The sequence below is a fragment of the Ranitomeya variabilis genome, chromosome 4 (assembly GCF_051348905.1).
Source record: "Ranitomeya variabilis isolate aRanVar5 chromosome 4, aRanVar5.hap1, whole genome shotgun sequence".
Lineage (NCBI taxonomy): Eukaryota > Metazoa > Chordata > Amphibia > Anura > Dendrobatidae > Ranitomeya > Ranitomeya variabilis.
The window spans coordinates 216,354,570-216,379,115 of NC_135235.1; the positions used below are offsets into that span (position 1 = coordinate 216,354,570).

The following is a 24,546-nucleotide window of genomic DNA, read 5'->3' on the forward strand; positions in this document are numbered from 1 at the left end:
GTGACAACTTTAAGTTGTCCACCACATGATTCCAGATCTGCTGCAACCTATCCACCACAGAATCTACCCCAGGACAGTCAGAAGGCTCCACATGTCCCGAGGAAAAACGAGGATGGAAACCAGAGTTGCAGAAAAATGGCGAAACCAATGTAGCGGAACTAGCCCGATTATTAAGGGCAAACTCAGCCAATGGCAAGAAGGTCACCCAATCATCCTGATCCGCAGAAACAAAACACCTCAAATAAGCCTCCAGAGTCTGATTAGTTCGCTCCGTTTGTCCATTAGTCTGAGGATGAAAGGCAGACGAAAACGACAACTCAATGCCCATCCTAGCACAAAAGGATCGCCAGAACCTGGAAACAAACTGGGATCCTCTGTCAGACACAATATTCTCAGGAATGCCGTGTAAACGAACCACATTCTGAAAGAACACAGGAACCAGATCGGAAGAGGAAGGCAGCTTAGGCAAAGGAACCAAATGGACCATCTTAGAAAAGCGATCACATACCACCCAGATGACAGACATGCCCTGAGACACCGGGAGATCTGAAATGAAATCCATGGAAATGTGTGTCCAAGGCCTCTTCGGGACAGGCAAGGGCAAGAGCAACCCGCTGGCACGCGAACAGCAAGGCTTAGCTCGAGCACAAGTCCCACAGGACTGCACAAACGACCGCACATCCCGTGACAAGGAAGGCCACCAAAAGGACCTAGCCACCAGATCTCTGGTGCCAAAAATTCCCGGATGCCCTGCCAACACCGAGGAATGAGCCTCGGAAATGACTCTGCTGGTCCACTTATCAGGAACAAACAGTCTGTCAGGTGGACAAGAGTCAGGTCTACCAGCCTGAAATCTCTGCAACACACGTCGCAAATCTGGAGAAATGGCTGACAAGATAACTCCCTCTTTAAGAATACCAACTGGTTCTGCGACTCCCGGAGAGTCAGGCACAAAGCTCCTTGAAAGAGCATCAGCCTTCACATTCTTTGAACCTGGTAAATACGAGACCACAAAGTCAAAACGGGAGAAAAACAATGACCAGCGGGCCTGTCTAGGATTCAGGCGTTTAGCAGACTCGAGATACATCAAATTTTTGTGATCAGTCAAGACCACCACACGATGCTTAGCACCCTCGAGCCAATGACGCCACTCCTCAAATGCCCACTTCATGGCCAACAACTCCCGATTGCCAACATCATAATTCCGCTCAGCAGGCGAAAACTTCCTCGAGAAAAAGGCACAAGGTCTCATCACAGAGCAACCAGGGCCTCTCTGCGACAAAACGGCCCCTGCCCCAATCTCAGAAGCATCCACTTCAACCTGAAAGGGAAGTGAGACATCAGGCTGGCACAAAACAGGCGCCGAAGTAAACCGGCGCTTCAACTCCTGGAAAGCCTCCACGGCTGCAGGAGCCCAGTTAGCAACATCAGAACCTTTCTTGGTCATATCCGTCAAAGGTTTAGCAATGCTAGAAAAATTAGCAATAAAACGACGGTAGAAGTTAGCAAAACCCAAGAACTTCTGAAGACTCTTAACTGACGTGGGTTGAGTCCAATCATGAATAGCATGGACCTTGACTGGGTCCATCTCCACCGCAGAAGGAGAAAAAATAAACCCCAAAAAGGGAACCTTCTGTACTCCAAAGAGACACTTTGAGCCCTTAACAAATAAAGCATTCTCACGCAAAACCTGAAACACCATCCTAACCTGCTCTACATGCGAGTCCCAGTCATCAGAAAAAACCAGAATATCATCCAGATAAACGATCATAAATTTATCCAGATACTTCCGGAAAATATCATGCATAAAGGACTGAAACACTGAAGGAGCATTAGAGAGCCCAAAAGGCATCACCAAGTACTCAAAATGACCTTCGGGCGTATTAAACGCGGTTTTCCATTCATCTCCTCGCTTAATGCGCACAAGGTTGTACGCACCACGAAGATCTATCTTGGTGAACCACTTGGCACCTTTAATTCGGGCAAACAAGTCTGACAACAGAGGCAAAGGATACTGAAATTTAACAGTGATTTTATTCAAAAGCCGATAGTCAATACAAGGTCTCAAAGATCCGTCCTTCTTGGCCACAAAAAAGAATCCCGCACCAAGAGGGGAAGAGGAAGGACGGATATGCCCCTTCTCCAGAGATTCCTTGATATACGAACGCATTGCGGTATGCTCAGGTACAGACAGATTAAATAGTCTTCCCTTAGGAAATTTGCTACCTGGGATCAAATCTATGGCACAGTCACAGTCCCTATGAGGAGGCAGAACACTGGACCTGGACTCGCTGAACACATCCTGATAATCAGACAAATACTCAGGAACTTCCGAAGGAGTAGAGGAAGCAATAGACACCGGCGGGGAATCACCATGAATACCCTGACAGCCCCAACTTGACACAGACATTGCCTTCCAATCCAAGACTGGATTATGAGTCTGTAACCATGGCAAACCCAAAACGACCAAATCATGCATTTTATGCAGAACAAGAAAACGAATCACCTCCCGATGTTCAGGAGTCATGCACATGGTTACCTGTGTCCAAAACTGCGGTTTATTTTCCGCCAATGGCGTAGCATCAATACCCCTCAGAGGGATAGGATTAACCAATGGCTCAAGAACAAAACCACAGCGCTTGGCAAATGACAGATCCATAAGACTCAGGGCAGCACCTGAATCCACAAACGCCATAACAGGGTAAGAGGACAATGAGCAAATTAAAGTTACAGACAAAATAAATTTAGGTTGCAAACCCTTGTTAGGCGTTTAGAGCATGATGATATAACATGTGTAGAATCACCACAGTAAAAACACAACCCATTCTGACGTCTATGATTTTTCCGCTCATTTCTGGTCTGAATTCTATCACATTGCATCAAATCAGGTGTTTGTTTTGACAACACCACCAGAGGATTAGCTGTTTTGCGCTCCCGCAAACGCCGGTCAATTTGAATAGCCAGCGCCATGGAATCATTCAGACTTGTAGGAATGGAGAAACCCACCATCACATTCTTAATGGCTTCAGAAAGGCCATTTCTGAAGTTTGCGGCCAGAGCACACTCATTCCACTGAGTAAGCACGGACCATTTCCGAAATTTTTGGCAATACACTTCAGCTTCATCCTGGCCCTGAGAAATAGCCAGCAAGGCTTTTTCTGCCTGAACCTCAAGATTGGGTTCCTCGTAAAGCAATCCAAAAAAAAGTGGATGTTGTGGAGCATATGAAAGAACAAAATGCCCCACATCTCCAAGCAAGTGGCAATAAAAAATGAGAATATATATATGAGGCATTGTGATTACTCACTAATCCCGCCCCTGCACAGTAGCTCCGCCCCCACCACATCACCACACACAATCCTACCCCCACCACATTACCACACACAATCCCGCCCTCACCACATTACCACACACAATCCCGCCCCCCCACCACATTACCACACACAATCCCGCCCTCACCACATTACCACACACAATCCCGCCCCCCACCACATTACCACACAATCCCGCCCCACCACATTACCACACACAATCCTGCCCCCACCCCATTACCACACATAATCCCGCCCCCCACCACATTCCCACACATAATCCCGCCCCCAACACATCACCACACATAATCCTGCCCCCATCACATTACCACACATAATCCTGCTCCCCCACCACATCACCACACATAATCCCGCCCCCACCACATTACCACACATAATCCCGCCCCCCACCACATCACCACACATAATCCCCCACCACATCACCACACATAATCCCACCCCCCCAGCATATCACCACACATAATCCCGCCCCCCACCACATCACCACACATAATCCCGCCCCCCAACACATCACCACACATAATCCCGCCCCCACCACATTACCACTCATAATCCCGCCCCCAACACATCACCACACATAATCCCGCCCCCCACCCCATTACCACACATAATCCCACCCCCCTACCACATCACCACATAATCCCTAATCCCGCCCCCCCACCACATCACCACACATAATCCCGCCCCCCCACCACATTACCACACATAATCCCGCCCCCCACCACATTACCACACATAATCCCGCCCCCCACCACATTACCACACATAATCCCGCCCGCACCACACTACCACACACAATCCCGCCCCCCACCACATTACCACATAATCCCACCCCCCTACCACATCACCACATAATCCCTAATCCCGCCCCCCCACCACATCACCACACATAATCCCGCCCCCCACCACCACATTACCACACATAATCCCGCCCCCCACCACATTATCACACATAATCCCGCCCCCACCACACTACCACACACAATCCCGCCCCCCACCACATTACCACACAATCCCGCCCCCCCACCACATTACCACACATAATCCCACCCCCACCACATTACCACACATAATCCCACCGCCCACCACATCACCACACATAATCCCACCCCCCAGCACATCACCACACATAATCCCGCCCACCACCACATTACCACACATAATCCCGCCCCCCACCACACTACCACACACAATCCCGCCCTCCACCCCATTACCACACACAATTCCGCCCCCCCACCACATCACCACACAATACCGCCCTCCCACCCCATTACCACACATAATCCCGCCCCCCACCCCATTACCACACATAATTCCGCCCCACCACATTACCACACATAATCCCGCCCCCACCACATTACCACAGATAATCCTGCCCCCCCACCCCATTACCACACATAATCCCGCCCCTCACCCCATTACCACACATAATTCCGCTCCCACCACATTACCACACATAATCCCGCCCCCCACCACATTACCACAGATAATCCTGCCCCCCACCACATTACCACAGATAATCCCGCCCCCCACCACATTACCACTCATAATCCCGCCCCCAACACATCACCACACATAATCCCGCCCCCACCCCATTACCACACATAATCCCACCCCCCCTACCACATCACCACATAATCCCTAATCCCGCCCCCCCACCACATCACCACACATAATCCCGCCCCCCCACCACATTACCACACATAATCCCGCCCCCCACCACATTACCACACATAATCCCGCCCCCACCACACTACCACACACAATCCCGCCCCCCACCACATTACCACACAATCCCGCCCCCACCACATTACCACACATAATCCCGCCCCCACCACATTACCACACATAATCCCACCGCCCACCACATCACCACACATAATCCCACCCCCCAGCACATCACCACACATAATCCCGCCCCCCACCACATTACCACACATAATCCCGCCCCCCACCACACTACCACACACAATCCCGCCCTCCACCCCATTACCACACACAATTCCGCCCCCCCACCACATCACCACACAATCCCGCCCTCCCACCCCATTACCACACATAATCCCGCCCCACCACATTACCACACATAATCCCGCCCCCCACCACATTACCACAGATAATCCTGCCCCCCCCACCCCATTACCACACATAATCCCGCCCCTCACCCCATTACCACACATAATTCCGCTCCCACCACATTACCACACAATCCCGCCCCCCTCCACATTACCACAGATAATCCTGCCCCCCACCACATTACCACAGATAATCCCGCCCCCACCACATTACCACACATAATCCCGCCCCCCACCACATTACCACACATAATCCCGCCCGCCCACCCCATTACCACACACAATCCCGCCCGCCCACCCCATTACCACACACAATCCCGCCCGCCCACCCCATTACCACACACAATCCCGCCCCCCACCACATTACCACAGATAATCCCACCCCCCACCACATTACCACACATAATCCCACCCCCCCACCACATTACCATGCATAATCCCGCCCCCCCACATTACCACACGAGGCTCCGTCCCCACACATTACCACACAAGGCTCCGTCCCCACACATTACCACACGAGGCTCTGTCCCCACACATTACCACACGAGGCTCCGTCCCCACGCATTACCACACGAGGCTCTGTCCCCACACATTACCACACGAGGCTCTGTCCCCACACATTACCACACGAGGCTCCATCCCCACACATTACCACACGAGGCTCCGTCCCCACACATTACCACACGAGGCTCCATCCCCACACATTACCACACGAGGCTCCGTCCCCACACATTATCACACGATGCTCCGTCCTCACACATTACCACACGAGGCTCCGTCCCCTCACATTACCACACAAGGCTCCGTCCCCACACATTACCCAGCAGCGTTAATTAGATAGCAATGAGCATGCCGAGCATTAGCTGGCTGGAAACAGCTAGTGCTAATATATGATTGGTTAGCGATGTCCTCTCGAACCTTACTTAAAGGTAGGGAAGCTTTCCCTGTGCACTGACATCATTATTTTTGCTATTTGATCCTAAATGTAAATCTTAGGCTCTTAGATGAAATTTGCAGAAATCACGATCTGCACCTCTAACATCAATAACCACAGGTACATTCATAACTTACATAAAGGACGCCACACAAATCTGCCGCTCTGTCTTGACAGCCTATATTTTGATTTTTTTTTGCACCCAATTAAGCCACAACCTTTGTTCTCTTTTCTAGATCACAAATGTCCCATGATTCATAGCAGCACAGTGGTCAAGCCATTGTTTGCCTGGAGAAGCTGTGGTATTTATTTCCTATATATTGTCAGATATACAATGAATGAATAGAGAGCTTTAGCGCAATGAATTGAGAGCGTTTTATGGATTAGACAATGTAGCGGCATAGGCGGCATTTTTACCGACGTGTCAGAAAAAGTTTACTACATGAAGTCACATTATTCTGGATCTTTTTGACTATAATAACAAGTATGACTTACTAGAAGACCACAGAGGATAATGATGAAGAGTATAATAATCATAGATACATCCGCTCAGGAGACCATTTTAAGCACCCTGCCTTGACCATGAGTGAGGAACCGGGTCAAGCAATCATGAGGACCTTTAGTCCTGACCATAAAAAACGCTGCCATCGAATCCATGATGGGTTAGCATTAGGGCGCAGTCACATGGCCGTAAAATTTGTGTGGGAATTGGAGCACCATGCTTGGACTGGCCGGTTTCCCTCCCAACCGAAGTGTGACAGCTTTATATATTTCTATGCAGCTGTCACACTCGGGTCAGGAGAGTTGCCGACCAGCCCAAGCACTGTGTTCTGATCACTGTCCAATTTATATGTCCATTTGACTGCGCCATAACTCATGCAGGCATCCCTACTCCATAGGAACCACTAGTGAGAAAGTGATCTGTTGGGAACATTTAGAAGGCCCCATACTCAATCGTTGGTTGACTGATTCTGTCAAAATCAATGGGTTCGATTAACTTTTAGGTAATGCATATGGGGGCCCTGAGGATGCCTTTGCTAGTAGAGATAAGCAAATAAAGTCTCAGGACCCTAGTTCTGTAGCTAGGTCTGTATTCCATGGCAACTAAGCAGGAGCAGGAGAACCGCTTCCTACCTGCCAGCATCCCTGTGTGCTCTGTTATGACCCCAATGGCAGAGGGTCTCAAAAGTACATACCAAGTCTGCAAACATAAAAAACCAGCTCATAGGGCAGTGGTAACTGGGCTAACCGAATATCTAATCCTAGCACCACAAATAGCAGCAGCCGGGGAACGTGCCTACGTTGGTTCTAGACGTCTCGCGCCAGCCGGAGAACTAACTAACCCTAGAAGGGAAAAGATAGACGTTTCTTGCCTCCAGAGAAAAGACCCCAAAAGTTGGATACAAGCCCCCCACAAATAATAACGGTGAGGTAAGGAGAAAAGACAAACGTAAGAATGAACTAGATATTTAGCAAAGAGAGGCCCACTGACTAATAGCAGAATATAGTAAGATGACTTATACGGTCAGCAAAAACCCTATCAAAATTTCCACGCTGGATATTCAAGAACCCCCGAACCGGCTAACGGCTCGGGGGGAGAATACCAGCCCCCTAGAGCTTCCAGCAAAATCAGGAATCACATTTAGTACAAGCTGGACAGAAAATAAGAGCAATACAGATAACCAAAAAACAAGGAAGCAGGACTTAGCTTAATTTTGCAATAACCAGGACCAGCAGACAGGAGCAAACAGAAAGGATCTGATTACAACGATGCCAGGCACTGGACTGAGGATCCAGGAAGTTTATATAGCAACACCCCTGGACTAACGACCCAGGTGGGTGCCAAACTGAGGAAAGACAATCCCAGAGTCATATCACTAGTGACCACAAGAGGGAGCCAAAAAAGTCTAATTCACAACAGTCCTCTTTTTATTAGCCACCTGGTACGATGTCGCACACAATTGATGTTGATCCCAAGAAGACCCTCTGCTGCCGAAAAGTAGGAGATGGTTCTCAGGGCCACCTACGTGGCCGCTGGACCAGGGTCTTGCAGATTAATTTGCTCACCGCTACTTGTTTCCCAAGCTTAACCCCATCTGAGAGGTATGGAGGTTTCTACAGTGGTCCCCAGAAGAGACAAGCATTGGCGGCAGCACTAGCATCTCCACATCACCTGGAACATCGCTAAGGAGTGTGGTCAAGATGTGAGATCCAGAGGATAAGACAAGAGCATATTCAGAGACGTAGTCGAGGATCAGAACCAGTAGTCAGTCAGCAAGAATCATCAAGACAATCTAAAGGACATGGTGGCTGTGTGGTCTGGACCTAGACGGAGATCAGAATCAGGAGCCAACAGGGTAGTCAATGGCGACACATAGGAAAGGTATGCACCTCAATTACCAGGACGATTCTCCTGGACATCCCCTTGTCAAAAGAGCTGTGGCAGTAACGAGAAGAAGAATGAGAGGAACCGTCCTGTACCTAGCAACCTTAGAAGGCTTTCCAGAATGACGTTGCACCCGAGCGAAACGAGTGACCGGAAGAAGTCTTTGTTTGCAGTGGTGTTGCAGAGGCAGTCACATTGTACCTGTCGGTGCCACTCAACTATTTTTGAACATGTTCACCTTATGTATATACTATAATGGTCCTAAAAGGTATACGTAGTGTAAATGTTTCCCATGATGCTTTGGCCTTCATGTTAGTACTATTATGTTGGGACTTGTAGTTCCACCGCAACCTTTATTGTTCTACTTGTTCTGCTTTCCGCACTCTTCCTATTTTTTTTTCTTCTCACCATTCTTTTTGGGATCTTTCCCAGTCTTTACATCATGGTTGTCATAGAAACCACCGAGCCATGACTAGTTTCCTAGCAACAGTTGTTTAGGTCATGGTCTCCCAAATATCAAAAAAGAGCTCCTTACTACTTATATACTTGTAGCGGTTGGTTTAATAAGGGGACACAGTGTCCTTGGGGCAGGATTACAGACAACTTTGGAACGCAGAAGGCCACAAAGGCAGGAGGTGGAGGAGGACTTTCTGCAGGCGCGCGGTGAATGACTCTTTTGTATGCCTTCCTGCAGAGTAAGCTAGAGAAATGCAAGGCGAATATTAACATATCTGAACCACAATAGGTTTTCTTTGTATATTTATCCAGAAAAACATATACGACTTGGCCAAAATTATGTGAACACCTGAAGATGAAATCCCTAGAGATCCACAAAACCATGAACATTATTGGAGTTGGTCTTGGCTGGTACCCCTTTCCCATCTACAACGCTATCTTCACTCTTTTAGGAAGTGATGACTTTAAATTTCCTGAACTCAGCAAATAGGAATCACCTTCTTCACCCACAAGAGATCATAGTCTCAATAGATGTTGACTTGATCTGAAGTCTGTCCCTTCAGGAGATAATAGAGTCTTGTGATATTGTGCACCTCTTAAAAGAGGATTTGGCACCACCTCAAAAGTGGCCAGTGTTTCCTCTTGTTTTATTCTCACAGCTTCCCTCTGTATTCTGGTTTTAATTATTTTTTTAATCCTCCATACGGTTCCAGAAATATGGGTCTTTTCATTTACTACTGATTTTTATGGTCTTTACTAAGTGGCGTGGCTCAGGGATCCTCTTGGGCGTGTCTTCAGGCTGCTCTGCATAATGTGAGCACCGCCCCCTCGGAAAGACTCTAAAAATAAATACTAAATAAAAAGACCAATATCTCTGGAACCACATGACAAATTTAAATAAAACAAAAAATTTGAATACTCAGGGGATAATACTCATAAGAATAAAACAAGAACAAAAACTGGACACTTTCGACCCTTTAAGGATGCTGACTTTTTTGGTTTTTACTCTTTAATTTTTTTTTGCTCCCTTTCTTCCAAGATCCAGAAATGTATTACTTTTCCTTCGACTTGTTTTTTTTTGTGGGTTGAGTTGTAGCTTTGATTGACATTATTCATTTTATCACATAGTGTACCAAGAATCAGGAAAAAAAATTACTAGTGAGATGGTTAAAAAAATTTAATTCTGCCATTGTTTTGTTTTTTTACAGTCTTCATTGTGTTGTAAAAAAATATTCTCCAGGTCACTGCGATTATGATGATATGAAACCTGTATATTTTTTTATGTATTATTTTCATGGCTTAAAAAATTCAGATGTTTGTAAACATACAAAATTTGGTTTGTGTCACCATTTTCCAAGACCCATAACTTTTTTTTCATTTTCCATAGTTGGTTTTTTTTTTATGTGCCGATCTGTAGTTTTTAATTATTCCATTTTGGAATAATATTGATTGAATTATGTTGATTGTTTTTTTTTAATTGCATTTATTTGGAGGAAGTTTATGTCTGGAAAAACTGCTGTTTTGATGTTTTAACTTTTTTTTTGTTTTTATGGCATTTAGTTAATTATATATTTTGAAAAATCAGACTTTTATGAATGAGGCAAAACCAAATATACTGTATCTATTTTTTCTTTTTTCTTATTTTTATGATGGATTCAAACTTTTGGTCATTTAACATGGTTTTCTAGTAAGAAGTAATCGTTGCTCCATTTAAAGTTTTGGCACTGATTGAAACAGCCAAGCATAGGGTTTACAGGACGCTGGGTGACGATAACACCGGTGGGTTACAAACCTCCATCCTACGGTGCAGATGCAATACTAAAGGGAACAAAAACTCATGGAAACCTACTATTTTTGGGCAAGACATTTTGAAGGACAAGGGTCTAAATCACCCTTTAGCATTTTGCTGACTTTTTATATTCTCTCTTCTCTCTCAGGACTGGGTTTTCCTCACACGATTCTGCTTTCTATCAGATTTTGGACGCCTCGAGTTTAGATTTAAGTATCCAGAGGTGAGTGTCCATAATCGAGTCAATAGTCGGCTACGACACAAAAGGGAGAGGTGGATCATTGAAGGAGATGCCAGGAAGAGATGGTTAAATATTTAGCAAAATTGTTTACGTATATCCAGCCCATTTATATAAAACCGTCCATTAATGACCCCTGCATTATACCCCAAAATAAATACGAGACCCCAGACCCGATTCTATAAAGATCCCAGGCCAGATCCCACACATAAATATACAAACCCCGGACCAGATTACCTATGGTAAATAAATACAGACCCCAGACTAGATCCTGTAAAGATCACAGATCAGATCCTACAAATAAATATACAAACACTGGACCAGATTACCTATGGTAAATACAGACCCCCAGACTAGATCCTGTAAAGATCCCAGACCAGATGCTAAATATAAGTATACAAACCCCGGACCAGATTACCTAAATAAATACAGACCCCAGACTAGATCGGTAAACAAATACTACAGATCTCACACTAGATCTACTAAATCAATCCAGACCCCAACCCATATGCTATAAACAGCTACAGACTAAATTCATAGATAAATACTACAGACCTCAGACCAGATCCCCAAAGTAAATACAGAACCAATCAGATCTTCTAAATAAATACTGACCCAATATCAGACCCCTTTATATAATTACAGACACCCTAAATAAATAGACCCCAAACCAGACTCCCTAAACAATTACACACCTCAGACTAAATCCAAAGATGAAAACTACAGACCCCAGACCAGTCCCCTTAAATAAATACAGACCCCAGACTAGCCCTCCTAAATAAATACAGACCTCCTAAATAAATACCGACCTCAGACCAGCCCCCCTAAATACAAACCTCAGACCAGACCTCCTAAATAAACACAGGCCTCAGACCAGCCCCCCTAAATACAAATCTCAGACCAGACCTCCTAAATAAATACAGACCTCAGACCAGACCCTCTAATTAATTATAGACTACAGACTAGACTGGCAAAATAAATGCAGACCCCAATTCAGACACTCTAAATTAATACAGACCAGACCAACTAAAGTGATACAGACCCTAAACCAGACCAGTAAACAAATACAGAACAAAGATCAAAGATGTAAACTACAGACCCCAGATCAAACCCCCTAAATATACACATCTCCACATGTGACCCCCTTAATAAATACTGATCCCAAACCAGACCTCCTATATAAATACAGATTCCAGACCGCACCCCTAAATAAACACTAAAGACTCCAAACCAGAACCTCTAAATTAATACAGACCAGTATAACAGAGGGAATTACCTACTGCAACAGTACATTCTCCTATAGAGGAGGAATATAACCACTATACACAATTACCAATTATTTGGCCACCGATCTTAAGAGTCCTATATAATAAATGAATGAGTGATGATGAGTAATGGGCTCCTCCACCTCACGTTCTATTGCACGTTTCGCCTCTGCTTCCTCAGGGAGTCGTGAGGTGGAGGAGGAATACAACCATTACATAGCTTACACAGAAAAAAGCTGTGAGGAGCAGAGAGACCATTACTCTTGAGATGGTGGCCAAATCTGTGGTAACGGACTCTACTCCCTTTCCTCATTCTTGAAGTCTTCTCCATCAGTCCTCTATTGTATGTGGTGATTCCATAGATGTGGAACATCTGGGTGCAAACTTACTGTCCTAATGGTCACAGCTTTTCTTGGAAATGGTCGAAATAGAATGTTTCACAGTAGGAGATGACACTACTAACAAGGAATTTCTTCCTCTCCGCAGGCTAAATGCTGCCAGAACATCCTACTGTACTTTGATGATCCATCCCAATGGCCGGCCGTGTACAAGAAGGGGAACAAGGTCAGTTGGAGCCGGGATGTGTCTCGGGGTGTATCTGCTGGTTGCATGTTGTAGTGATGATGGCTCCTCTCTCTCTCAGGACTGTCTGATGAAGGAGTCTGTCATCCGACCGGAGAACAACCAAGTCATCAACCTGACCACACAGTACGTCTGGTCCGGCTGTCAGGTGAGCTCCACGCGCTATTCTTCTCTACATCTCCTGGTGTTCTCCACCTAAATTCACTAGGGAAGACCTGGTGGAAGTTCTCCCAAACGTCTTTGTCTTTTTTCTACTTTATGCATAGGGGGTTCCTAGATTTATAGTTTTGGACTACTTTCAAGATTTGTGCTTCCTTCAATTGTATCCAGTTTAGACAATGCTCTGTGAGCTAAACAGATTGGTCTCCAGACTAATTGTAGCAAACTACCAGAGGAGCATGCATGGCTTAGAAGTTTCCTCACCCTGACATGCCAGACTGGGCATGTCAATCTCCTCAAGGAGAATGAAACATTACCCCTTAGACCCTAGCAAACTACCAGGAAGACTTGTTTATTTAGCTCACAGAGCATTGTCTAGACTGAATACAACTGTAGCCATCTCTTACAAATGGTGAGGAATTGAAGCAGAAAGTGTATTAGAAAGTTGGAGAACTTTTGTTTTGTATGGTGAGTAACTCCCTCCCAAACACATGATGTAATATTAAAGGGTCTCTCTGTGTGGAGGAGGCTCAGGAGCTGTGTTACACAGCCGGCATCCTCATGCAACTGCAGTGACTGGAGTTTGCTCCGATCGCTGCAGTATATCCTTTTAAATACCATGATCAATCTCAGGGGTCCCATGGCTTGTCAGGGCATCCAGGGGCCCCTTAAGACTCCCCATGGCTGCCATTTTTGTCCTCCTGTGAAGCCTGAACTGTGGCTGACCTTCATTGCCATTTCTTCTATATGTGACCTATATATTATAATATAGTCATATTGCAGTACCTAAAGCAAGCGATGAAACAATCACAGGTTCAAGCAACAATAAAAATAATTTTTATTTCTATTGCGCCAACATACATTACATTTCAAGTTCCCTAGTGGAACTAAAATGTAAAAAATTAGTACAAAAAAGTTTATAAAATATATAGAAACATGGAACAAAAATGTAAACAAAACATAAAAAAATATATATATATAGTAAAAAATACAACATATATATATATATATAAACTTGGAACAAAAATGTAAAAAAATACATAAAAATATATATATATTGTAAAAAATACAATATATATTGTAGTTTTTACAATATATATATATTTTTATGTATTTTTTTTACATTTTTGTTCCAAGTTTTTATATATATATATATATATATATATATATATATAAATATATATATATATATATATTGTATTTTTTACTATATATATATATATTTTTTTTAATGTTTTGTTTACATTTTTGTTCCACGTTTCTATATATATACACACAGTATATATATATATATATATATATATATATATATATATATATATATGTATAAAACTTTTTCTGATCTTCAACACTGTGCCCACAGGTGATAAAGGAAGCCGGACAGAGCTACCTGAGCTGCAACAGTGGGAGAAGCTTCCGATCGGTCCGCGAGCGATGGTGGTACATAGCGTTGAGCAAGTGTGGGGTAAGATGAGCCAGGGTTTAGGGGCAAAGTTATGGGTCAACTTTTTAGATCTGACCTTTTTAAGTTTCGAGTATATCATAATATATGACGTCTGTCACTCTCTATAGGGCGATGGTCTGCAGTTAGAATACGAGATGACGCTTACAAATGGCAAATCGTTTTGGACCAGACATTTCTCGGCGGATGAATTTGGTCAGTTCACAATTTTTTTTTTGTAATGTTGAAATGGAGCTGATTTGGTGCAGATCCTATATATCTATCGGTGGCATTCAACTGAAAAGGACTTCTGGGTGGAGCATTGAGAGTTCCTCTGCTCAGCCAATCAGCTCTTACTGAGGACACGCCCAGTGAATCTGATTGGCTGAGTGTCATGACAGTGCACTACACTCGAATGTCCTTTTCAGTCGGATGCTATGAAAAGTACAGAACTTGAATTTGCAATAAAAAGTGCCCGATATTGGCACAGTATATATGTAAGGACCGTCATTTTGTAAGCTGGGGGTTACTACAACAGTTTGTAGATAATAATAATGTCATTGATCATTTTATACAGGGATCTTGGAGACTGATATCACCTTCCTTCTGATCTTCACTCTCATCCTTGTCCTGTCCTGTTATTTTGGCTGTAAGTATATTGTATGCTGCATTGCGGATTTAAAGGGTAGATGCCTAAATGCTAAATCATCCCCCTTCTTACTATAACTGCAAATTTAAGGCTCAAACATTACGTGAAAAGACCCCAAAAAGACGTTTTTTTAACACTTGTGATCCCAGTTACAACCTGCTAAAAATACAAAAGCATCGCCACCTGCTGGCCAAAGTGTGTACTACTAGCAGTTTATTTATACCGTAAAGCGCAGTGAGCGTCATGCAGCAAAAAAATGGTGGTGTTGATTTAGGCATCTATTTCAGCTGCTGTGATCGTGGAATAAAGGGATTGTCCCCATTTTGGGACCACTTTTTTATTTAAATGCTTTTATTTGGCTAAAAAAAAAAATCACTTTTGCAATTGAGTTTGATTAAAAATGTATCCCATATTTTGCACCGTTTGGCTTTTACGGGCTCTTAAAGTGCATATTCAACTTTTATGTGGTCTGTGATCATAAAAAATAAGACAGTTGTAAACTTTCCCATTGGACCATCAAAATGAGCTCACTGATGGATCCTCAGTTAACTCATTCTACAGCCAGCAATTGACAAGGCAATGCGGAGGCTGTAGAAGGCGAACGGTGCAAAATTTTCAATGAAACCCGATTGCAAAAATGATTTCTAGCCCGAATTAAATACATTTACTTAAAAAAAAGTCAACCCATTGAGATCCTTCTGTCCCTCCAGATATACTAAGAGGACGGCAGCTTCTGCACACCACATACAAGATGTTTATGGCCGCGGCTGGAGTAGAAGGTGAGTTAAGCATCTTCTTCAGACCCGCTCTTCATGGTGACATCTATCACAATTGTAGTTGTATCCTATATGCCTCCTGATGTTATAGGTGTACTTACTTATCATATATAACTATAGATTGTAAGATCGTCTCAAGGTAAGTCTGTCTACGCTATGTAGTAGCATTATATTGCTAACGTCATGTTTTCCTCCTAGTGCTCAGCCTGGTCTTCTTCTGTATATACTGGGGGCAATATGCACAGGATGGAGTGGGCAGCCCCAGTATTAAAGTATTAGGTTCGTATGGTGTTTTTTTTACTTCTAATGTTTTGCTGAAGACAATGTATAACAGCATTGTATCATTGGGCAGATCCCTTTAAATGACACATTTATGGCAAACTTATAGATGCTATTATATAAATGGTCCTAATTTTAGAGACTCTCACCAACAATAACAGTATGTAATCGGTATAAAAGGTCTGTTAACATACATCGAAAATGTGAAAACCGTTTCCCAATATCTTTTTTCTAAGTTGAGATATGGTCGATTGAAGTTAAAGGCCCTGAAGCCTGAGGCTGCACTACTGAGAGGTATCAGATATCAACCTGTATACAACATACAATATTGCCATGGAGAAAATAAAATACATCAATATTTACAAACTATCAGTTATGGAAGTGTATGTGAAGACCTTTGCACTGATACAAAATAACATCAGCATGTCTCAGTAGTGCAGCCACAGGTTTTGGGCCTGTAAATTCAAACTGTTATATCTCGGCATAGGAATGAGATATCACAATACGGTTTTCACCTTTTTAATGACCAGTAAGTGACCTTTATATAATTTTAAGGTGACATATCATTTTTAATACCTTAAGGTTAGACTTAAGGTCTTATGTAAGGTCTACGCGGATGGACTCAGTTGCGTTTCTCTGTTGCAGCCAAGCTGCTGTTTTCCGCCAGTTTCCTCATCTTTTTGCTAATGCTGATTCTGCTGGGGAAAGGCTTCACAGTGACAAGGTGAGGAGGATCTCAGGAACGTGGGAAATCCCACATCATGCACTCCCTTGTGGTTAGTTAGCAATCCCCCTGCAGTGGCTAATACAAAATAAAATGCGGACACGTCGGCAACTCCCTGCCACAGCCGTGAAAACGACTCAGAAATGAAAAAATAGTAAAAAAAATAATATTTTTTCGTGTTGTTGCAGAGGACGGATAAGTCATCTGGGGTCCATCAAGCTGTCTGTCTACATGACGCTATACACGGTGACTCACACGGTGCTGTTCATACACGAAGCACAGGTAATAGACGCCGAATATATACAGTATATGTTACAGATGGACAGGACCCTGGTCCAACAGGATCAACAGTAGTCTTTGGCTGCCTCTGAACTCATACCTATATGGATTAGTTGCCTGCTGCGACATCATCGATGGTGAGGTTGTGGAAGACACTTTCACGTCACAGTTCATGGCAAGACTGAGCGCAGCAACAAGACTCAGGTAGTTATACTGCATCATCGGCAAGGTATGTTCCAGGAAAAGTTTTCACTGCATATTGAAGTTTCAAGATCAGCTGTTAAAACTCTTTTGAAAATAAGAAAACACAAAGAAACGGGCAGGAACGAGGACTGTAGACAAAGCGGGTGGTCAAGGAAATGTAGTGCAGTTGATGAAAGACACCATGATTACTTCTCTTTGAAATTGGAAGATGTCCAGCAGTGCCATCAGTTCTGTACTGGCAGCAACTACAGTAGTAGGATCCAGCTACACCCATCTACTGAGAAGGTTGGCCAGAAATGGAAAAATTGCAGTGAAAGTCCAAACTTTCAACATGGTAAGAAGGCCAAGCAACTTGACTATGCACTAAAGCTTAGGAACTGGGGTGCAGAAAAATGGCAGCAGGTGCTCAGGACTGATGAGTCAAAATGTGAAATATTTGGCAGTAACATAAGGCAGTTTTTCGCTGAATGGTGGAACAAAAACAAGGGTCTACAGGAACAGTGGAGCATGGTGGAGGCTCCTGCAAGTATGGGGCTGCATTTCAGCCAATTTGTGGTGGGAGGATTTGGTCAGGATTAATGGTGTCCCCAATGCTGAGAAATCCTGGCAGACACTTATCCATCATGTAATACCATCAGGGAGGCATCTGATTGGCTCCAAATTTATTCTACTGGAGAACAATGACTCCAAACATCCAGCCAATGTCATGAAGAAGAACAAGTAGTCCTGGAAGTGATGGTCCGGCCCCCACGAACCCTGATCTCACATCATCCAGTCTGTCTGGGATCACATTATGGATCTGTACAAGCCTCATACACAGAAGATCTGGGGTCAGTTCTCCAAGATGTTTGGAACAACCTCCTTCCGACTTTCTTCAAAAATGGTGTTCAAGTACCGAGAAGAAGTGATGGAGGCGAGGGGCGGTCCCCAAATATTGATGATTTAGATTTCTTTTCCAGCATTTCTCCACACATACATATATTGGACCATGGCATTGCTACATACGGTTGCAATAATATATTGGACCTCTTTGTCTTCACAGTTTTTTGATCCGGCTCAGGTCCTGTACACGTATGAGTCTCCGGCAGGTTATGGGAACATTGCCCTCCAGTTTCTGGCCTACATATGGTTCTGTTATGCTGTCTTGGTGACACTAAAGCATTTCCCTGAGAAGCAGGCTTTTTACGTCCCCTTCTTTGCAGCCTATACACTCTGGTAGGTACCTGCAGCCTCTGCCGTGGTTGGACCTGTAGATCTGTTGCAAGAGTTTGTCCTCCTTATGTGGGCGAAATACAGCTCTAATTAGCATGACTTACTAAATCCTTTGGAAATTCAGGTTTATATATTAAATTATCTTATAGCGTTTACCAATGGACAAACGTAAATCAGGAGAACTGAACTCATTGTAGAGTGAGGAGCCTCGGACAGAGTAGGAAGGATAGCGCGAGGGCTATATGTTACTAGAAAAGTCATATGATTCTTCACTTTCGGGTCCTGTTATAACAACAATAGGCAAGCTGGGTTCCAAAATGTCTGTATATGTTTGAACGCCTTGCGTGCCTCTCTTCTCAGGTTCTTCGCGGTACCAGTCATGGCTCTGATTGCTAATTTTGGAATCCCTAAATGGGCTCGTGAAAAGATTGTGAATGGAATCCAGCTGGGAATACACCTGTATGCACATGCTGTTTTCCTGGTGAGTAATCGTTCTCACAGATGTCATTCTACTTTTACGCAATAAAAGGACTTTTTTTTAACAATAGTTAACATATTCTCTGTTCTTCCTACTTGTTCTGTTATGAATTTATCACATTCCGTTTCCTATGTTTAGATAATCACGAGGCCGTCTGCAGCCAATAAAAACTTCCCATACCACGTACGCACCTCGCAGATTGGCATCATGGAGCAGAGCACAGAGAAGTTCCCCCATCATGTGTATGGAAATGTCACCTTCATCAGTGACTCTGTTCCAAATGTCACAGAGCTATTCTCTATTCCAAGCAGCAACGGCAACGCCGGAGCGGTGAGCAATAGGATCTTACATTCGTTTACATCATGGTCTGGGATTAGGTTTATATTTTTTACAGAACACTATCAATTTTCCAATTTGCTGTAAATTAATTAGGCATTCTTCCACTTCCTAATATATGTCGATTATCCAGTCCATATTGTTGTCCGATATCTCCCAGTGAATAGCAACAGTCCTACTTATACCAGAGGCTGTCGTTTTAGGTGAATTTTCAAGTATACCATATATATTTTTTATTGGTTAATTATCCTGCATCATATTACGGGTTTGTTTGGAGATGCTAGGTATGAGCATGACATATTGACAGATACTTTTTCTTGCTCTGCCCGCTCAGATCAATAAACCGATTCAGTATCCAGTGACCCTGGGTCAATGCTATTCCCAGTTGACGTCAGATCCTCATCACGTTATCACCCCTCCGTCACTAAATGGAGCTCCTGGAAACCAGAAAGTGCCAGTCGGAGAGACACAACTTGGGGGACTCCAACAGCTTCACGCCCCTCAAATTCATCATCAGAATGGATTCCCTGAATACTTTAGTATACGCTCAGCGGGCCCTCAGCCAATATAGACGCCATCACTGGAAAGAGAACCTGCAGTCCTAGTCCGAGTCAAGATGGCCCATAGCGAACTTACTGAGCCGTAAAACGTAGATTCATAGGAATGATTTCCTGAGCCAGGAACCATAGGATGAAAGTGTGTGAGTGCGTGCTCAACTCGTTAGTTTATCCGAGTGTGTATAAATGTGTTTCTAATGACATATCCATGTGTATATATTTTCATACTTCGTTATGTATGTTGGTGTGTGCATGTACATAGATATACAGGACAAAAAAATAGTTATGTGCCTACGTATGTTGATATGTGCCTCTGCCTCGGCTATCGATTCTCACATGAACAGTGTTTTAGATTTCCGGAATCCCGTCTATAATATTTTTTATTCATTTTTCATTGAATTTATTTTGTGTTTCTAGTTTTTAGTTTCCATATTCTTCCATTTAATGCCCTCACATTATAGCTTTTTGCCAACTGTCATTCTCTGTGTTATCGCGTGCAGTTTTCTGATTCTCTCACATCTTATTATTGTCTGTAGTCTTGAAATTCTCATTTTTATGAGTGTCTGTGTGGTTTCCTGGTTGTTTGCATTCGTTCTGTGTACATTCCATTGTTCAGTTGTCTTCTAGATCATCAGTGGATCCCTAGGTAGATTCCACAATTTTTCTTTCGAAACATCATGGCACCAACATCCTCGTTCCATCCTAACGCAGCCATCACTTCAAAACTGATTTACGACTTCTCTGTCTAGACCATCTTTCTGGATTTCTCCGTCTTTTCATTCCATTAGCTTATAACGAGCTTAAACTGTCTATTGCAGTTCATTTATTTTTTTAATAACCACTTTTTGTCTATCTATATTTCCATTTCCCTCGATGCCTTTTGTAGAATTTGTTTTCGCGTTTGTCTATTAAAGCCTCTTTATTCCAGTCTGTGGTTTGGTGGTTTCATCTTTTTTTATCTCAATGCTCATCTATTTTTTTTTAGTTTTATTTCCGATTCTCTTCATTTCATGTATCATTTCCAATATCTCTTTATTCTCTGGTTTTCTGTGACTTTTTGTCTTCTCTTTGTCATCCTTCTGTTATCTTGTATACTGTCCATTTTGTTTCTGTATCAACAGTTGTTTCTTTCATTTTTTCACCATGCCTTATTCTGTTTGTCTAAGGGTACTGTCACACAGTGGCACTTTTGTCGCTACGACGGTAAGATCCGTGACGTTCCAGCGATATCCATACGATATCGCAGTGTCTGACACGCAGCAGCGATCAGGGACCCTGCAGAGAATCGTACGTCGTAGCAGATCGTTTGGAACTTTCTTTCGTCGCTGGATCACCCGCTGTCATCGCTGGATCGGTGTGTGTGACAGCGATCCAGCGATGCGTTCGCTTGTAACCAGGGTAAACATCGGGTTACTAAGCGCAGGGCCGCGCTTAGTAACCCGATGTTTACCGTGGTTACCAGCGTAAAAGTAAAAAAAAAAAAAACGTACATACTCACATTCCGGTGTCCTTCAGGTCCCTTGCCGTCTGCTTCCCGCTCTGACTGACTCCCGGCCGGAAAGTAAGAGCAGATCACAGCGGTGACGTCACCGCTGTGATCTGCTTTCACTTTACGGCGGCACTCAGTCAGAGCGGGAAGCAGACGGCAAGGGACCTGAAGGACACCGGAATGTGAGTATGTACTGTTTGTTTTTTTTACTTTTACGCTGGTAACCAGGGTAAACATCGGGTTACTAAGCGCGGCCCTGCGCTTAGTAACCCGATGTTTACCCTGGTTACCCGGGACCTCGGCATCGTTGGTCGCTGGAGAGCGGTCTGTGTGACAGCTCCCCAGCGACCACACAACGACTTTCCAACGATCACGGCCAGGTCGTATCGCTGGTCGTGATCGTTGGAAAGTTGCAGAGTGTGACAGTACCCTTACAATCCTCCTTATCTATTACATTCTGTGCATTTCTTTCAACTCTTCATTCCTTCTGTCTTCAGTCTTGCATTGTTTCCCAATCTGTTCTTCTACGAAGTTCTTTCTTTCCATTCCTACTTTTGTTTCTTGCATCTCTCCATTCGTTCTATCTTCAGTTTTACCTTCTTTACTATTTTTGTCCAGTATTTTTTTTTCTTCATGCTGTCTATAAATGTTTGTATCTTATATTTATATCTCTACATTTCTTCTGTCCAATTTTATATTCTTTCCCATTCTTTTCCTATGCAGTATTTTTAACCTCTTCATTTTAGGTCAACTACTTTGTGTATGTTGATATCAAACTACCTTTGGTTTCCATATCTGAATTCACATGTAATCAGTTTACTAGTTTTTACCTTTTCTTTATTCTGCTTTTATTATTGCAATATTATACAACTATGGTTAATGCTTTGTATATTTCAATATTCAATGTTTTTGCTAGACTTTTTTTTGCTCCATGCTCATCTATTTTTCTAGTTCTAGTTCCACTTCTCTTCATTTCATGTGTCATTTCCAACATCTCTTCATTCTCAAGTTTTTTCTGACTATTGTTCTGTCTTCCTTCTGTTATCTTGTATACTTTCCATTTTATGTTCCTGCATCCGCAGTTGTTTCGTTCATTTTTGTTGTCATGTCCTATTCTATTTCTTATAAACTCTTCATTCCTTCTGTTTTCAGTCTTGTATTCTTGCTCTTCTCCGATATTCTTTATCTTTCCATTCCTAATTTATTTTCTTGGATCTCTCTGTTTGTTTAGTTTTGCCTTCTTTACCAGGTAGTTTTTTTGTCCAGTATTATTTTTCACCATTCTTTCTATAGATCTTTTATTTGTATATCTACATTTATTTTGTATTCTTTCTCAATTTTATCCATTGTTTTCAACCCCTCCATTTTAGGTCAGCTACTTTGTGTGTGTCAAACTACCTTTGGTTTCCATATCTTAATTTACACGTAATTAGTATGAAAGTTGTTACCTTTTCTTTATTCTGCTTCTATTTTTGCTCTTTATTGCTATTATATTCAACTATGGTTAGCTCATTGCATATTTCAATATTGGATGTTTTTGCTAGACTGTATTTTTTTTTTCATTTCATGTGATATTTCCAATATCTCTTCATTCTCCGGTTTTCAATGACTGTCTGACTGTTCTGTCTTCCTTCTGTTATCTTGTATGCTTTCCATTTTTTATTCCTGCATCAGCAGTTGTTTCATTATTTTTTTTTATTATGTCCTATTCTGTTTGTCTACACGCCTCCTTATCTCTGTGTGTCTTATTATTTCTTGCAACTCTTCATTTCTTCTGTCTTGTATTCTTTCCCAATCTGCTCTTCTACAATGGTCTTTATCTTTCCATTCCAACTTTCATTTCTTGTATCTCTCCACTTGTTGTCACCTTAGTTTTGCCTTCTCTCCCAGTCAGTTTTTGTCCAGTAATTTTTTCCCTTCATTTTCTCTGTAGATATTCCAATCTTTTTTGTATCTCTACATTCCTTCAGTCCAGTTTTGTATTCTTTCCCATTCAGTTCCTATCCGGTGTGTTTTTAACCTCTCCATGTTCGGTAAGATACTTTGCGTATATTGACTTCAATCTATCTTTGGTTTCCATATCTGAATTCACACTTGGTTAATTCCTTTTAGAGTTGTTGCCTTTTCTCGATTATTCTTTTATTTTTTGTCCTTTATTGCAATTTTATTCAACTATGGTTAGCTCATTGAATATTTCAATATTGAATGTTTTTCGATAGACTGTTTTTTTTTCTCCAGATGTACAAATGGGTGGATGTAGTAAGGATATCAGGTGTATAATGAATAGCAGTTTATAGAGCACATATAAGATATTGACATAGCACTGGGGGTGTTATTACTCTGTTACAAAGTATTCTGAGGCATGAATTCTAGCCGTTCCCCATGCATAATGTCCGATTTTTTTTGCTTATTTTTATAATGAAACAAAACAGCCAAAAGCAACGAGATTATATTACATTTTTACTGCAGGGTTACAGTTGGTCTAGTTGTCAATGCACAATCTGTATATATAAGTAACACTAAGTGAACTTCTTGGGATAATTGTATAGATGGCATGCTAGCCAATGCATGGGCAATGAAAAAAACACTAAAACATGACCCTGCCTAGTTACCAGCGAAGATCATCTTTCCCTGTCACTTTTAGTCTTCAGAAAAAAACAAACACATGTTTTGGCCGTTCAAGGTGGCAGCTATACAGAATTATTGAAACTTTGGACATAACGTAAAAAAAAAATGCATAAATGACATCACTTGACTTTATTGAATGGATAATATAAAATGAGCTCTATCTAAAAGGTTTCTGACTTTATTACATATATTATCTGTGACAGGTCCTCTTTGCCCCATCGTTTGCTGCTGGAATGATAACTTGTTGTATTTGCAATGCTATTCTTAAAAAACAAAGT

At 42.8% G+C, this 24,546-nt stretch overlaps 1 protein-coding gene across 1 annotated transcript in view; it reads left to right on the forward strand.

The window, feature by feature from the left end:
- The window catches only part of TMEM145 (transmembrane protein 145), a 76,469-nt gene extending 54,850 nt beyond the window's left edge, over positions 1-21,619 (forward strand). Inside the window, exons 2-15 of the mRNA XM_077259955.1 lie at positions 11,121-11,195; positions 12,962-13,039; positions 13,119-13,205; positions 14,580-14,681; positions 14,789-14,873; positions 15,235-15,306; positions 16,017-16,085; positions 16,281-16,361; positions 17,007-17,085; positions 17,274-17,367; positions 18,611-18,783; positions 19,141-19,261; positions 19,397-19,588; positions 19,929-21,619. Coding sequence (XP_077116070.1) covers positions 11,121-11,195; positions 12,962-13,039; positions 13,119-13,205; positions 14,580-14,681; positions 14,789-14,873; positions 15,235-15,306; positions 16,017-16,085; positions 16,281-16,361; positions 17,007-17,085; positions 17,274-17,367; positions 18,611-18,783; positions 19,141-19,261; positions 19,397-19,588; positions 19,929-20,165 — 1,545 coding nt within the window. The 3' untranslated portion in view covers positions 20,166-21,619. The remainder of the gene's footprint in view (positions 1-11,120; positions 11,196-12,961; positions 13,040-13,118; positions 13,206-14,579; positions 14,682-14,788; positions 14,874-15,234; positions 15,307-16,016; positions 16,086-16,280; positions 16,362-17,006; positions 17,086-17,273; positions 17,368-18,610; positions 18,784-19,140; positions 19,262-19,396; positions 19,589-19,928) is intronic.
- Positions 21,620-24,546: the final 2,927 nt, after the last annotated feature.